The 16,451-nt window shown below is 41.7% G+C and overlaps 2 protein-coding genes and 1 long non-coding RNA gene across 3 annotated transcripts in view; all 3 read left to right on the forward strand.

Moving 5' to 3' along the window:
- On the forward strand, nt 1-879 carry LOC114629010. The gene is made up of 3 exons (XR_003712584.1): nt 1-73; nt 391-472; nt 745-879. It is a non-coding gene; the product is annotated as an uncharacterized LOC114629010 (long non-coding RNA).
- The window catches only part of Bhlhb9 (basic helix-loop-helix family member b9), a 50,703-nt gene continuing 35,127 nt past the window's right edge, over nt 876-16,451 (forward strand). The window contains exons 1-2 of the mRNA XM_028776990.1: nt 876-893; nt 5,072-5,170. The gene's annotated coding sequence lies outside the window, so the exon portion shown is untranslated. The remainder of the gene's footprint in view (nt 894-5,071; nt 5,171-16,451) is intronic.
- On the forward strand, nt 885-3,876 carry Gprasp2 (G protein-coupled receptor associated sorting protein 2). The gene has a single exon (XM_028776989.1). It carries the CDS (start codon nt 1,061-1,063, stop codon nt 3,521-3,523), a length of 2,463 nt encoding a protein of 820 aa, XP_028632822.1. The 5' UTR covers nt 885-1,060; the 3' UTR covers nt 3,524-3,876.

Below are 16,451 nucleotides of genomic sequence, written 5' to 3' on the forward strand. Positions count from 1 at the left end.
GCCCTGCTTTAAGGCTGGTCAGTTCTGCAATCAAGAAAAGAAGGCTTTGAGGCGACTGCCTCAGATCTTGGAGGTTGGTGAGACTCAGAGGCAGTGCAGGAACCAGCCACTAAGGAGGCAAATTCAGATTGCTCTAACCAAATTCAGATCACTGTCCCCTTAATTTGTTCAGTGGTACAGGCTCCTTTATTTCCTTGCAGGGATACTTAGAATGTTGAGGTAGGTGTGAGTTAGACTATGACCCCACAGTACAAGAAAGACCTTAGTGCTGGGACCAGGGAACAGAAACTTGACAGAAGCAGGCTTGGCTTGGTTGTTGTTTGTTTGGGTTCAGGGACCTGTGCCCATCTTCCAAGCACTGAGACTCTATTTTGTTTTATGCACTTGTAGGACTTCTTGCAGTCAGTCAGCTGTTAGTCTTAACACCACTTGAACACAGAAAAGAGGGGAGAACTGCACCACATCCGTGAAGGTGGGTATGGGAGAGGGTTCACTTTTGGGCGGGGTAGTCTCGAGCACCCCAGAGTGACTACTGTGAGATTTAGGGATCCCCTCTCTCTCCATTTCTAGTGTGTGCACTTTCTCCTCAACTCTGTGCCTGTTTCCCAGCAGGCAAAAGGAACATAGAGATTTCTCGTAGCTGAGCTCTTCCACTCAGCATCACACACCAGTGTCTCTGTGTAAGTTTCTACAGGAGGCAATGAAATTGGGTAGGACTGATTTCCCTATTCTTCTCTCTCCTAGATCACCCACCGTGACTGCTTGGTGGTGCTGAGGTTGCCGTTGACCAGTGCAATCAACTGATCTGCCTACACCTTGGACCTGTCCATCGTCCTCCTGCTTGATTTCAGCTCTTCTGCACTGTATCTGTGTTATTCACTGAGACTGCTTGGGTAGGAGTCTCATTGGTACTGGATTGGTTGGTCACTTACCCCTTGTTCCTCACTATATCTCTTGAGTAATCAAAAGATCAGAGTAGGAAGATACAATACTGTGACAGATCTGCTGTTGAGACTGAGGCTCTGGTAGGCATTCTTAATTGAGCCTTCTAACTTGTACCATGACTGGGGCAGAAGTTGAGACTGGTTCTCAGGCCAAGCCTGATAAGAAGCCTCAGGAAGAGGTTGTAGGTGGGGCTGAGAGGGAAAGTGAAGTCCCTCTTGTGGTCAGACCCAAAGTCAGGCCTCAGGCTCCAGCAACAAGTGGTGCGAGGCCCAAAACTGAAAGTAAATCTTCCTCTCGGGCAAGGTCTAAAACTGGGGCTCACAGAATGCCTGGAGCAAGGCTGAGATCTGATGCCCACGTAATGTCTGGTGCCAGGCCTAAAAGTGATGTCAGGGGTGGTGCTCGCCCTAAGACTGAGGCCAAGCCAATCCCAGGAGCAAGGCCTAAGGATGATGCCCAGGCTTGGGCCCAGCGTGAGTTTGGAGCTGAGGCAATTTCACATGCTGAGAGAGCACCCTTACCTAATTCTGTTACATGGCCACTGGTCAATGCTGAGTCTACAACTGTTACTAAATCTAAGAGTCTGTCTATGAATAGACAACTGGCCAATATGGGTAGTGAAACCTTTCCTGGCAGCCAGGGTCAGACTGGAATCGAGCCCTGGTTTGGACCAAGAGAGGGGGGTAATATGGGTCCTTGGTGCTATCCCAGGCCCAGACCCAGAGAGGAGACCTCTAATGAGTCTGGTTTTTGGTCAGCAGATGAAACCTCTACAATGTCTTCTTTCTGGACTGGAGAGACTAGTATCAGATCATGGCCCAGGGAGGAGGTGAACACTAGGTCCAGGCACAGGGCTAAACATCAGGGTAACTCCAGGTCCAAGCCCAGATCTAAACACGATTCCTATATTGATTCTTTGTCTGGGTCTGAGGAGGAGGCGGATAACCCATTCTGCTTTTGGGCTGGAGAAAATACTAATGACATGTTTAGGCCCAGAGGCAGGGATGAGGCAAATGTCAGAGCCAAGATCAGGACAAAGAGAGAGGACTATTTTGAAGATGAAGATGAGTTCTACAAAGAGTCCTGGCTTTTGCCTGGGGAAGAGGCTAATAGATTTAGGCGCCGAGACAAGGAGGAGCCTAATAAGACCTTGAAAAGCAGGAACCAAGAGGAGGTTAAAAATGATGAAAAAGTCAAACAAGAGTCCAGGTTGGAGGAGGAAGTCATTATTGGGTCCTGGTTCTGGGCAGAACAGGAGACTAGTTTAGAGGCTGGAGCTTCAGCAATCTGTGAATCTGAACCAGGGGCTGAAGAGGGAGCCATTGGTGGATCCCTGTTCTGGACCGAAGAAAAGCCTAGTTTGGGGGCTGTGGCCAGAGATGAGGTCAGGCCTGAGTCTGAAGAAGAGGCCATATTTGGGTCCTGGTTTTGGGATAGGGATGAGGCCTGCTTTGACCCAAATCCTACTCCTGTGTACACAGCTAAGAGCAGGTACAGAGATCCAGAAGAGGATCTTAATTTAGCGTCCAGGCCCAAAACCTGGGATGAGGTTACCATTGAATTCAAACCTCCTTGCCATGGGCTTGGCTTCCCTTCCCCAAGACCCTTTATAATTCCTGAAGGGGCTTCTGGAAATACTGAGGAAAAAGCCAAGAATGCAGAACTTGGCGCAGAGGGGGAAGAGCAGGAATCTGTGGTTCAGCATGATCTTCCTGAACCTGAGTTCCCATTTCAGTATGATCCCTCTTACCGGTCAGTCCGGGAAATTCGGGAGCATCTTAAGGCCAGGGAAAGTGCACAGCCTGAGAATTGGTCTTGCAACTGCATCCAGTGTGAGCTTAGAATTGGTTCTGCGGAGTTTGAGGAACTTCTTTTACTGATGGACAGAATTCGTGATCCATTTATCCATGAGATATCTAAAATTGCAATGGGCATGAGAGGTGCTTCTCAGTTTACCCGAGATTTCATTCGAGATTCGGGTGTTGTCTCACTTATTGAAGCCTTGATGAATTATCCTTCCTCCCGCGTGAGGACTAATTTTTTGGAAAACATGATTCACATGGCTCCACCTTATCCAAATCTAAACATGATTGAGACATTTATTTGTCAAGTGTGTGAGGAAACACTTTCACATAGCGTGAATTCCCCTGAGCAGCTAACTGGAATGAGGATGCTTAGACACCTCACTATAACTACTGACTATCACACACTGATTGCCAATTACATATCCGGGTTTCTCGCCTTGTTAACCACAGGCGATGCAAGAACCAAGTTTCATGTTCTGAAAATGCTATTGAACTTGTCTGACAATCCTATGGTGGCAAAAAAACTATTCAGTGCCAAAGCTCTGTCCATCTTTGTGGGTCTCTTTAACATAGAGGAGACAAATGATAACATTCAGATTGTGATTAAAATGTTTCAGAATATCAGTAATATTGTAAAAAGTGGAGCGATGTCTTTAATTGATGATGATTTCAGCCTTGAGCCACTTGTTTCTGCATTCCATGAATTTGAAGAGCTAGCTAAACAGCTGCAGATCCAAATAGACAATCAAAATGATCCCGAGGAGGGACAGTAAAGTTAGTGTGATTTAACCACCTGCCACTCATCAGCCTTATGTTCCCAAAGAGCCCCAAATAGTGCTTTGGTGTTCACAGTCTGTTTCTGTGTTGTAACTTATATTTTTAATGCTAATGTTAACTTGTCAAACTCTTGTTGTGAGCTGGATCATTTGTGGATGCCAAAAATGAATATCAGAACTGAAAACACATTTGTTGACAATTGTCTTACCGTCCAGATTGTGATATTTTTTAGTGTTGAGCTCCCAGTGAACCAAGTCATACGAGTAAGCTATCCTGCTATTTGTCATTTAAACATGTGGTTCTCTGCTTGACTCTGTGTTTTCAATAAAGTTCGATGTTAAAATTGGCATAAATGACCCTTCTTCACTTTAAAACTCAGGTGCAGGTACGTTATGCACATTCAAAAATAGACAGTATTAGAACAAACACATGCTTATTAGAAAATCCTATTTTAGGAAAGGGAGATTATTGTGGTCTTTGGTACTCAGAAAATGTCTCAAAGAAGTTGGACCTAGATAAAATAGTCACTGAGCCGTAAGCATCCCTGGAAATGAACCATGGGGATGTGAAGAAGGGTATGTGATAGGAAAATATGTTCTGGTAGCATGAATGACGTGGGCAAAGTGAATGAGAGGACCTTAGAAAGTGATAGAGCTGCAAAATTGGGACAAGGTGAGTTTGGAGTGACTGGGTAACCCGAACTGCAGTTAGCCATTCAGGTGTAGATTTTGCTTCAATATAACCTAAAGGGTGAATGGAAAAGACTCCGAGTCTGTAGTTCTCAGCCTGTGTGTCACAACCCCATTGACAAACCTCTATATCCAAAAAATATTTACATTGAAATTCATAATAGTAGCAAAATAACCTTTATGGAGTAGCAAAAAAATTAATTTTGTGGTTGGGGGGTCACTATAACGAGGAATTATATTAAAGGGATGAAACATTAAGAAGGGTAAGAGCCACTGCACCTAATTAAACGGGCTCAGAAATAATATTTCTTGTATGATGATAATCTAAAGAAAGTATTAAGAAAACATCATACAAGCATGTATAACTATGTGTGGATTGATTGACATGAAACAACAATAGTATACATATGTATATACATATATACACATACATACACATATGAATGATATCATATTTGAAAAATTAGGTCTTAACTTTAAAATTTGTGTATAAATAAAACGTGTGCAACTCATGGTGGCTGAAGCAGCTCCATACAGTCCTTATCTGGATTAAAATATACAGCGTTAAACTCTTAGAGACAGATGTTGAATAAACACAAAATTTAGCAAAATATACAAAAGGTAATGTGTTTCCATCCAGTGACTCTAGTTGTAGGTGGGCATGTAGGGCTATGTTTGTATAAATGATTAACCTAAAGTGTTAAAATGTTTAGAGGTAAAGTGATTTAGAAAAGTTATAAATAAATGAGACTTCAGAATCAGGATTGCTAACTTTGTATTAGGCTGTTGATGGTACAAAAATAAAATTTCTCATGTAATTATTACATTCAAACAATCATAACATTTCCTTTTTAGGTGGCAACAAAGTTCTGCAGCTAGACAGTGGTGATGGTTGCAACAAGCTTGAGAATTTACTTATGTCACTGAATTGTACAGTTTAAATTGATTACAATGGTAAGTTTTATGTTCTGTGTATTTTGCCACAACAAAAGCCACAGACTACAGCAGACCTTCATACGGGAGTATTTCACAAGTCGGGAATGAAGTTGGTTTGGAGATAGATTACAAGTTGTGGGAAATACACACTTTTTCATTATTTTTAGACAGGAGAAATCTTATTTCCTTGATCTGAAAATGTTATATATCTCCAAACAGATAAAATAATGATTCATATTAAATATGAGCATGGTGAAAGAATTTTGCCAACACAATACACACGTGGTAAGATTGAGAAGCAGTCAAAAGGGATATGTGTGTATACCATACATACAGGATAAAGATATAAATAAAATATACCAAACTTCATACATATAGTGAATTAAATGATAGAATAATATTACAGAATTATATAAAAACTAATTACCATTTTATGTGCAACAGTCTCAAACATTTAATGTTATCCATACTATTGGACAAATTTTCAGTATCTAGTGAGTGAAATATCTACAAGTTGGTATCAGCCTAAGCAAGCATGGAACGTGCTCAATCAACAGAGCGTGGAATCTCACGGTAGACTGAAGTAGGGTTTAGTAGCCTGTGCTGATTTCCCCAAACACTGTAGAACATACCAGGCAGCACAACACTTCCCACCTTATTTTAGTATAGAATTGTAGAAATAGGGCAAACTTCATAGAACGAATTGGGTAGTGTTCCTTCTGTCTCTATTTTGTGGAATAGTTTGAAGAGAATTGGTATTAGTTCTTCCTTGAAGGTCTGATAGAATTCAGCACTAAAACCATCTGGTCCTGGGCTTTTTTTAGTGGGGAGACTTTTAATGACTGCTGCTATTTCCTGAGGGGTTATGGGACTATTTAGATGGTTTATCTGCTCCTGGTTTAACTTCGGTACCTGGTATCTGTCTAGGAAATTGTCCATTTCATCCAGGTTTTCCAGTTTTGTTGAGTATAGGCCTTTGTAGTAGGATCTGATGATTTTTTGAATTTCTTCAGTTTCTGTTGTTATGTCTCCCTTTTCAGTTCTGATTTTATTAATTTGGATACTGTCTCTGTGCCCTCTGGTTAATCTGGCTAAGGGTTTATCTATCTTGTTGATTTTCTCAAAGAACCAACTCCTGGTTTTATTGATATTTTGGATTATTGGATATTAGCCTAGAACCTTGAAATGCCCAAGATGCAACTCACAGGCCACATGAAGCCCATAAAGAAGGAAGACCAAGTGAGGGTGATTCGGTCCTTCTTAGAAGGAGCAACAAAATACTCAAGGGAGCAAATATGGAGACAAAGTGAGGGACAGAAACTGAAGGAGGGGCCGTCTCAAGACCACCCCACCTGAGTATCTATCCCATGTGCAATCACCAAAGGTAGATGCTGATGTGGAAGACAGGAAGTGCATGCTGATAAGAGCCTGATATGGATATCTCCTCAGAGGCCTTCAAGAGTCAGACATATTCAGAGGCAGATGCTCACAACTAGCCATTGAACTGATCATGGGGTTCTAAATAGAGGAGTTAGAGTGAAGACTGAAGGAGCTGAAAGGGTTTGTGGCACCATGAGGAGAGCAACAATACCAACCAACCACAGCTCCCAGGGTCTAAACCACCAGCCTGGGAGCACTTAGGGGGGGATCCAGGGCTTCAGCTGAATATGTAAAAGTGGAGGGCCCTGCTGGGCATAGGTGGAAGAAGAGAACCTTGACCTCATGAAGGCTGGATGCCCCAGGGGGTGGGAATTTTGAGGGTGGGGAGGTGGGAGTGGGGGGTGTAGATAGAGGTTACATCCACAGAGAAGAAGGAGGAGGGGCGAGGGGATTGGGGGTTCCGAGGGGGTGGTGGGGGATGGGGTAAGGGGACAACATAGGAAATGTAAATAAATCATCCAATAAAAAAAAAAAAGAAATAGGGCAAACTGACAATTTAGTCTCCCTTTATAAGCCACAAACCCAACATAGGGAGAGTTCTCATGGTAGGAACTAAAATTTAAGTGTTTGTTTTGTTGACACATTTCCAGATTTTCTCTGTGTGCTTTCATATGTTTGACCATTATAGAAATTACTGCTAAAAAAAATCCATTTATGACCCGACTCCTCAGGGAACCTTCCCTCCCCCCTTCCTTTTTATGTTTTATGTTTTTTGAATTGGCCAAGCACTCCTAGAGAACATGCCCCAGGCTTCAAGCTAGAAGCTTTGACTACTAATCCAGCTAGCCTTCCAGCTTTCTGTCTTCAGGGCAAGGATGTTCAGGTCTTTCTGGTCTAGAGTTCAGCACTGGAGAAAGAATATTCTGTCCCCCATGCTTCAGAGCTGCTACAGATGCTCTGTTAGTCATGCTGGCCTGATGGGAGTTGTATGATGAGGCTTGTGCTTGGACAGGCAGAGGGGTATGTTTACTGTCATGGAGAAGGAGAGAAAAGTCCTGACAATTGGGCTAGGTATGACAGCAGGCAAAAAGTTAAGGTAATAGAGCTAATAGTGTCCATGCTGTGTTCGCTTGAAAGGCAGTTTTAAAATGTGTCCAGAAGGACAGCATTGATTGGTGAAAGAAATAATCAGCCAGGTAAAGGTGTGTTTGCCTTGTCATGAGCTCAAGAAGCTGGTACTAGTCATCCTATAGAATAGCTTCCTGTGGATAAACAGCAGTTGCTATTTATTGAAGTATTAGGAACTGAGAAACAGCATCCTTTGGATGGTGATGGCTCACACTAGGTGATAGTGCTTGAAATGCCTCTGACTCTCCCACTCCTTCCTGTGTTCTGAATACCCTCTCATTCTGTCTCTAGGCTCCCACCCCATGCTGTGTCTGTGTCTATCTCTATCTCTCTGTGTCTGTTTCTGTCTCTGTGTGTCTCTGTCTCTTTGTCTCTCTCTGACTGTGTGTCTCTCTCTAACTCCACATCCACCCACCCACCCTGGTCTGTGTGTATAATGGGGTGTGGGGTGATGAAGACCTTACGGGTAGAATTGGCTTTAGGAACCCAGAGGGAATACAGTGGTTACTGACACTCGGCTTCCCAAGATATGGCCTCTTCTCTTGTTCTCTACTTTCTGTTTGGTTTCCTGGATGGCAGGAGCCAGCCAAGCAGCCACTGGAAATGTCCCAGACCAGCTCAACATTGTGAAGAAGAAAAGAGTGAACTTGATATCTGCCTTTTTTCTCCAGGGTTGCATCTGGCCACGGATAGAATTTAATGTCACCTAGCCAAATTTAGGGACAACAATAGGAGACATAGACTGAAAGGGAGAAATTTTGGGTGCTTTTTGATTTTCACATAGAATTTCTCATTGGGATTCTCCAATCATATTAACCTCCAAAAGATTTCTGGATCTCTTCCCCAGGCAGCTGCTGACCCTTGTGAGACTCCCCTTCACTGCTGTCCTGCATCTGAGATGCTTTTCTTTTGGAGTCCTATAGAAATTACTTCATAGAGAACCTCATAGGTTTTATTCTGCACACCATGTTCTATCTTCCTTGTATTTTGTTTACTGTCCATTTCTTAGGATTTTTTTCCTTTGTTTCCATCTTAGATCGCAGCCATTGGTACATTCTTGTCTTTTCTGAGTAGTCTCCCATATCCTCTGAGTACCAGGTAAATGAAAACAATTCCTATGATGATACATGTGTGTGTGCATTTTTTTAAACCAAGGGTTTTTTTTTTCAGTTCCCTGAAAACACCATTTACCTGGCCTACAATTTAATTTCAATACAACACTACCCAAGGCTAGTAAAGGCTCAAGAGTTTAAGGGCTCAGTGTCATAAGACTGACCCCATTGTCAGATGACAGTCACAAGTACTGAATGTTTGGGTTATTGACACTCTGACTTGGCTACTAATCACAAGTTTCCACAACCATTTTCATGTTCAGGAATTTGTTACAAATACTGGAAGAAACTATGGAAAGCCTTTACTGTTACTAGTTTATAATAAAAGATTTTAAAGTCTGTGAGTGACAAAGTAGAAGTGGTACTTGGATCAGTGCCTAGAAGGGCACAATATACAGGAGGCACTGTTCCCGAGGAGTTGCAGTGGCCTACCATTAATTAGTCCATGAATGTTCTTACTAGTCGCCAGTTGGGAAACTTCAGTTTCTATTAATTAACATTGTTACAGCAGCTCAGTTATATAGAGGTGATTAACTCAATCTCCAGTTCCTTATCACAGTCCCTGGAAGTTGGGGGATGTGGTTCAAAGGTCCAGCTCTCTAAGCATGTCATGTTTGTTGTTGTTTGTTTGTTTGTTTCTGGTGACTAGCTCTATCTTAATGCTACCTAGGAAGCTTAGTCACCGTCATCTCATCAGCATGCAAGCTTGAATCCTGGAGAGATTTCAAGACACTTTTATTCTTAGAATCTCATGTGTTACAGAGCAAGGAACAAAGGCCAAATGTTAAAACATGCTCATATTAATATCTGTTACTGAGGAAATTCAAAGACTGACAATGAAGATCCTTCTTCCTCTCTAATTGTTTGTTATTTTTGACATAGTAGTTTGTCCATATTATGAAGCACACTGTGATACTTCAATATATATATACAATGTCATGACAAAATCAGAATTAACATTTCCAAATCTTCAAAACTTTGTTGTTCTTCTCTACCTTCTGTTCAGCAGAATTCTTGTGATATTAGTATTGGTTCAGTATTGTGGCTTTCCTTTATCTTTTAGATTAATTTTTTATTGGATATTTTATTTACATTTCAGTTGTTATGCCCTTTTCCCACCCCCGCCCAGAAACCCCCTATCCTATTCCCCCTCCTCCTACTTCTGTGAGGATATGCCCCCACCCACCCACCTACTCCCTCCTCCCCACCCTCGCATTGTTCTGTTTTTATAAAAAGACTTCAAGCATGGTGTGGAGTAGTAAAGACTATATTTGATCTTCATCCCTGGTTCCTGATCCAAAGCTTAAGAATCCTTAAAATTTCTTAACATATCAGAGTATTAAGATGTCCTTGTAGTACTGTAGCACATGGTCAGTCAACCAGAAGGAAAGATCTTGTGATTTGAAGTTTGGAATTTTGTGTTAACTCAAGACCCAAGGGAGAAAGTGGGACTCAGTATTGAGTTCCATTGCAGTGACAGTCAATAATGCTCATCTCATGAATCCCTTCCAATATATTTAACTTAAGAATGTTGGAGAGATTGCTTATTGTATTTGATATACAAGTATCAGAATCTGAGTTGGGATTCCTAGCACTTACATAAAAAGCAGGGCATGGTGTAACATACTTGTAAACCCAGGACTGAGAGGCCAAAACCTGGAGTTCAAGTTTACCCTACTAGTGAGTTGCAGGGTTAGTGAAATACCTTGTCTTCTTCTTCTTCTTTTTTTTTTTTTTAACTTTTTTTTTTATTTTTTTTCTGCCTTGTTTTTTCTTTTTTTTTTCCAGACTTCTTTTTCTCAAATCTTAATTAATTCACACAGGGGTTATAAACACAGAAAGGCAGGATGTGGGGAAGGGAATGACAATGGAGTGTGGGTGTTCAGGGGGAATACAGATATCTTCAGAACAGGGTATCGGCTAAGTGAAGGTTCAGGGGACAATTCACTATGACTCTGCCTATGACTCACCTGTCCTTATCTAAGTTGGTATTGTCTGCCAAGGTTACCTATTTACAAGGTCTATGGCTACTCAGGCTTGTAAATTTCCACAAAAGCTGCCTGTTGACATTAGCTTATAGCCTTCCGTTTCAATGTTTTTCCACTGAGACCCAAGACTTGGTGTTAGTATACATGTATGACAGGCCTATTGCTGATTTTAGGCCTATGGCTGATTTTAGACCTTCAGTGTGTAAGCAGGGCTGCCCCTGACCTCTCCTCCCTTCTTTAAGTATAGAAGGGCTGTGGCAATTCTAAACTTGCAAAGGTGGGGATAGAGGCCTGACCTCCAGTACTTGAAGGGGACCTTGTAATGGCTCAAGTCCCCCTGTCGTTGTCCAGTGAGGCATGAGGGCCCATACCCATCCCAATGTCATTTTCCTGGAGAGGGGATACTTTTGACATCAACCCCTATGCAGTCAGGCTTGTCCCTCAGGGAACCCAGAGAGATATTTTTAACTTTTATTTATATTCCCTTGCAGTGCTTAGCCTTGCAGCCTAAGCAAGAATTCAGATCGCCAGTCAGAGGGGGTTCTGGGTGGCCCCTCTCTGCTTGGTCTAGGGGCAGAAGTCCCCTCTTTTAGGTTGGGTAGAGATGGGTTTTGGAAACACCCTGTATAAAGTAACAACCTCATCTTGAGTCTCTTGGTCCTCCATAGCTAACTTATGATAATCTATCTGAGTAGGTTTTGCTACCAAATTATTTATCTGTTGTATCACAGAGTTAGTCCGCCTATTTGAGGGCCAGTGACCAGCAGAAAAAAGCAAAAAGAACCCAAATAATGGTCCCAAGATGGGAGGAAATAGGGTTGAAAACCTTGGAGAGGCTGCAAATCAATTCTTGTACCAGCATTCATCTGTCTCTTTCTCTCTCTGATTTTTCTTAGGCTTCACTACCTGTTTCATGCTCTCTTTAACCCTCCTTGTCTTGTCTATGTAAAGGCAACATTCTTCTTTAAGGGCTGTACACAATCAAGAGCTGAACACAGCCTTTTCTATTGTAATAGAGTAAATCAAGTCCAATAAGGATCTTTGCGATTTTAGGAGGTCTCTTCAGACAGTGAAACGAGGGATTTTTTCAGATTAATGATGTCAATCTCTAGCTGTTTGATGTTCTTGTCAGTGGCCCTTCAAAGGTCTGAGTAGTATAAGATTGGAGGCCAGCATCTGGATTAGAACTTCTAACAGCAGACATCACGGGTGATTCATTTTTACCTGGGATGCTGCCTGAGTTAAAGCTCCTGGTAGTCCCTATTTCTCTCGGTTTTCTGGGGTTGGGTACGGAGCTGCCGCCTGTGACCTCAATACCTTGTCTTCAAAAATAAGTTGAAGAGCAATAGAAGATTACTTCCCTCGTTGGTCTCTTGACAAGCATACTTGCAAATGTATACATGTATACATGCATATCCCAACCCCAACATATGCATACTAAAAATAATTTTAAAATTCTCATTTTCAAGGCAAAGTGGAGGTCCCTGGTTTATAACCATACTGTTATTTGCAAAAGGGAGAGACACTCTGATTCTATATGGAGTAGGCATAAAGGCTGTGGTTAAGACATTTCCACATCTTGTCCTATAGGAATTTTTCAGGTAAATTATGAAACCCAATTTTGAATCCCCTACATTTATAACTTGAATGTCAGAAGTATAGAGGACTGTAAGAATTACAACTAGTGGGCTGGTGAGATGGCTCAGTGGTTAAGAGCACTGACTGCTCTTCTAGAGGTCATGAGTTCAAATCCCAGCAACCACATGGTGGCTCATGACCATCTACAATGAGATCGATCCCCTCATATGGGTGTCTGAAGACAGCTACAGTGTACTTACATATAATAAATAAATAAATCTTTAAAAAAAAAGAATTACAACTAGCATCTCTCCTAGTGATGGTGATCATCTTGGTGACTTTGTGGAGTCTGATCCCAACTGATCTAAGATCAATTGTTTCGGAAAACACCTCCAGATTAATATATGTAAAACCAGCATGTGATTCTATACATCTTAGATTAAGTTACAATGGAAAAGAAGCATACTTGTGTAGTATGCATAATAATGCAAGATGTGATTTTGTGTCATTCACTTGTAATTTAGGTATGTTGTAAAATTATCAGCCTGGTTTTTTTTTTTTAATCAACACCCATTCAGTCTGGAAATCTTGCCATCAGTATTCTGTTAATATTTGTGTAACTTAACATTTTAGCCTGGCAGGTTGTGTCTAGGTTCCAAAGCTACTGCCAAGCAAATATTTAACCCATTCATTGCTGTGGAAATTTCAGTTACAACCACATGACAGCTGTGTGTATGCACATATGTGCATGTGTTTATAAGGAAAAGTAATAATCATGACTTGATCACTCCTTAGGTATTTGGAGAGGCCAGGATAATCACTCAAGGTTTTATTTTCTTAAGACATGATTACAAAAGAAATTTTGTTATTCAAAGAGCTGTCTTGTTTCACCCGTTTTAGATAAATATTATAGGCTATAACATGTAATATCAAGACCAGTTTAGATATTACCTAACCTAAAATGTTATGACAAAGGCTATTTGTCATCTTTGCACTTATTAATGAAAGAAGTATGTCTTCTTGCTGGACAGGTGAAATGTTATCCATCAGTCCTTGGCCCTGCATCAATTTCAAAAGAATAATCTGTGAGATCTCATCTATAAAATAGCAGCAGATTTTTCTACCAAGGTTTTCAAGGTTTGTTGGCCATTCTTAAAGCTCAGTCTTTCTATTTCCAAACTTTAACCCTGTCTTCCACATAAAAGACAGACTAGAGGTAAAAAGCTTAAGGAAATATTCATCTGCCAGTCCATCACCTTTCTTCAGTCCCTGCTTCACTCTTCAGTCATTCAACCTGTAGGTATCTACCTACTGCTTTTTAACTATACTATGCACTTTAGTATTCTGTGCTTTCCCCCATGCTGTTGCTACAGTCTTTAATATTCTTACATTTTCCCATGCCTGTCCCTCATTTAGGCTCAGTTCAAATAGCATGGCCAATTTGAAGTTTTTCGTACATTCATCTTTGTCCCTTATACCTGGTAGGAAGTATATACTTACACAATATTTTGTTTGACCCTATTTTAGCAATTTCTTTCCTCCTCTCTCTTTCCTGTGAAATTAAATAATTGATTAATAAATTCTGTCAGTGGGTTCGCTACCAGCCTTAATGCTTTATGTTTCTGAACGAAACACATACACACAGCCTCTATATTTTAATATGCCTTAATCTGCTTAATAGCTGGGCCAGCGCCTAACCTCCAGGTGGTTAATCCTGAGTTATTACTTACTAATTCTATGTTCTATCTTGGCTACTTGGAATCCAGAGGGTGGTCCAACTGGGCCACACTCTCCCAGCTCCTTCACATGAGGGCCATGTCTTTCTGTCCTGCACTCTTCTCAGGTATAGAGTCTGTCCTCTCTTCCAATCTGTCCTTCCTGGCAGATGCTCTCCTTTCTCTCTCCAGTCTCAAACTCTGGAATCCTAAAGTCCCACCTCTGTCTGCCCTGCCCAGCTATTGGTTATTGACATCTTTAACCAACTAGGGGCAGGTTCCCAGAAGCTACATGCAGACATTCTCCTACAGGTTTTTGGAGGGAACATAAGTAGCATTCATAATACAAACAGCTATACTTCCCTTCTCCTTTTTTCTGTTCTTTTCTTCTTTGCAGTGTGGCTAAATCAAGTTTGTGGTCTTATGTGTGTTAGGCAGTTCCTTAACCACTGGTGTATAGATAGCACACGCCCCTTCTTTAAGCATTTGGAATCTTTTTGTAATGAATAGTAAAGAGTTAGTGTGGAGAAACAGGTGGCATAGAGAAAGAGCTTGGTTAGCAGAGGTATCAGCCAAATCAATATGATTGCAAAACCTAAACATTTCATTACTTTAAATAGGAAGCATTGTTAATGTGAAGATTTATTGAGCTCTTTTTGTTTTTAATATCATATTTAAGATTTTTTAAATTATTATTATTATCTTTAATCATTTTATAGTACAGTCACTATCCCCCTCCTGGTCCACCCTCTGACAGTTCCTTATCCCATTCTTCTTCCCCTGTCTCCAAGAGGATGTCCCCCACACCCCACACACACAACCTGCAAGACCTCCCCATTCCCTGGGGCCTCAAGTCTCTCAAGGGTTAGGTGGATCTTTTCTCATTGAGGCCAATCGAGGCAGTCTCCTGCTGTATATGTGTTGGGGGCCTCATATCAGCTAGTGTATGCTGCCTGGTTGTTGGCTTAGTGTCTGAGAGATCTCAGAGGTCCAGGTTAGTTGAAACTGCTGGTCCTCCTACAGGGTTGTCCTTCTCCTCAGCTTCTTTCCACCTAATTCAACCACAGAGGTCCCCAACTTCAGACCATTGGTTGGGTGTAAGTATCTGCCTCTGTCTCAGTCAGCTGCTTGTTGGGCCTCTTGAAGGGTACCCATGCTAGGCTTCTGAATATAAGTACATCATAGCATCATTAATAGTGTCAGGCCTTGAAGCCTACCCCCCTTGAGCTGGATCCCACTTTGGGCCTGTCACTGGACCTCCTTATCCATGAATCTTCTCCATTTTTGTCCCTGTAGTTCTTTTAGACAGGAACAAAACAATCCACAGTTTTAACTGTGGGATGGCATCCCTCCACTTGATGCCCTATCTTTCTACTGGAGGTAGACTCTACAACTTCCCTCTCACCACAGAAGGGCATTTTATCTAAGGTCCCTCCCTTTGAGTCCTGAGAGTCTCTAACCTCCAAAGTCTCTGGTATATTCTAGAGGATCCTTCCACCTCCTGAGGTTGCCTATTTCCATTCATTCTACTGGCCCTTGGGGGTTCATTCCTGGTCTCCCCCACCAATACCTGATGATGTCCCCTTTTTCCCATGCCCATCCCCTCTCCCACCCAGGTCCCTCCCTCCCTCTGCCTTCTGCTTTGTTCTCGCTCCCAAGTGGGATTGAAGCATCCTCACTTGGGCCCTGTGACTTGTTAACCTTTTTTAGTTATGTGGATTGTGTCCTGGGTATTCTGTACTTTTGGGCTAATATCCACTTATCAGTGAATGCATATCATGCATGTCTTTTTGGGTCTGAGATACTTCACTCAGGATGGTATTTTCTAGTTCCATCCATTTGCCTGCAAAACTCTTGATATCCTTGTTCTTAATAGCTGAGTAGTATTCCATTATGTAAATGAACCACATTTTCTGTATTCATTCTTCTGTTGTGGGACATCTGGGTTGTTTCCAGCTTCTGGCTATCACAAGTAAGGCTGCTATACACATAGCAGAGCATGTGACCTTGTGGCATGGTGGGCCATCTTTTGGGTATATGCCCAGGAGTGGTATAGCTGGGTTTTCAGGTAGATCTATTTCCAGTTTTCTGGGGAACCTCCAGATTGATTTTTTTTTTTTTTTGCAATTCCACCAGCAATGGAGGAGTGTTCCTCTTTCTCCGAATCCTCGCCAGCATCTACTATCACCTGAGTTTTTGATCTTAGCCATTCTGACTGGTGTAAGGTGGAAACTCAAGGCTGTTTTGATTTGCATTTTCCTGATCACCAAGGACTTTGAACGTTTCTTTCTCGGCCATTCTGGATTCCTTTGTTGTGAATTCTCTATTTAGTTCTATACCCCATGTTTTTGTTTTTTTTTTTATTGGATGATTTATTTACATTTCCTATGTTGTCCCC

The sequence above is a fragment of the Grammomys surdaster genome, unplaced genomic scaffold (genome assembly GCF_004785775.1).
Source record: "Grammomys surdaster isolate TR1022 unplaced genomic scaffold, NIH_TR_1.0 276, whole genome shotgun sequence".
Lineage (NCBI taxonomy): Eukaryota > Metazoa > Chordata > Mammalia > Rodentia > Muridae > Grammomys > Grammomys surdaster.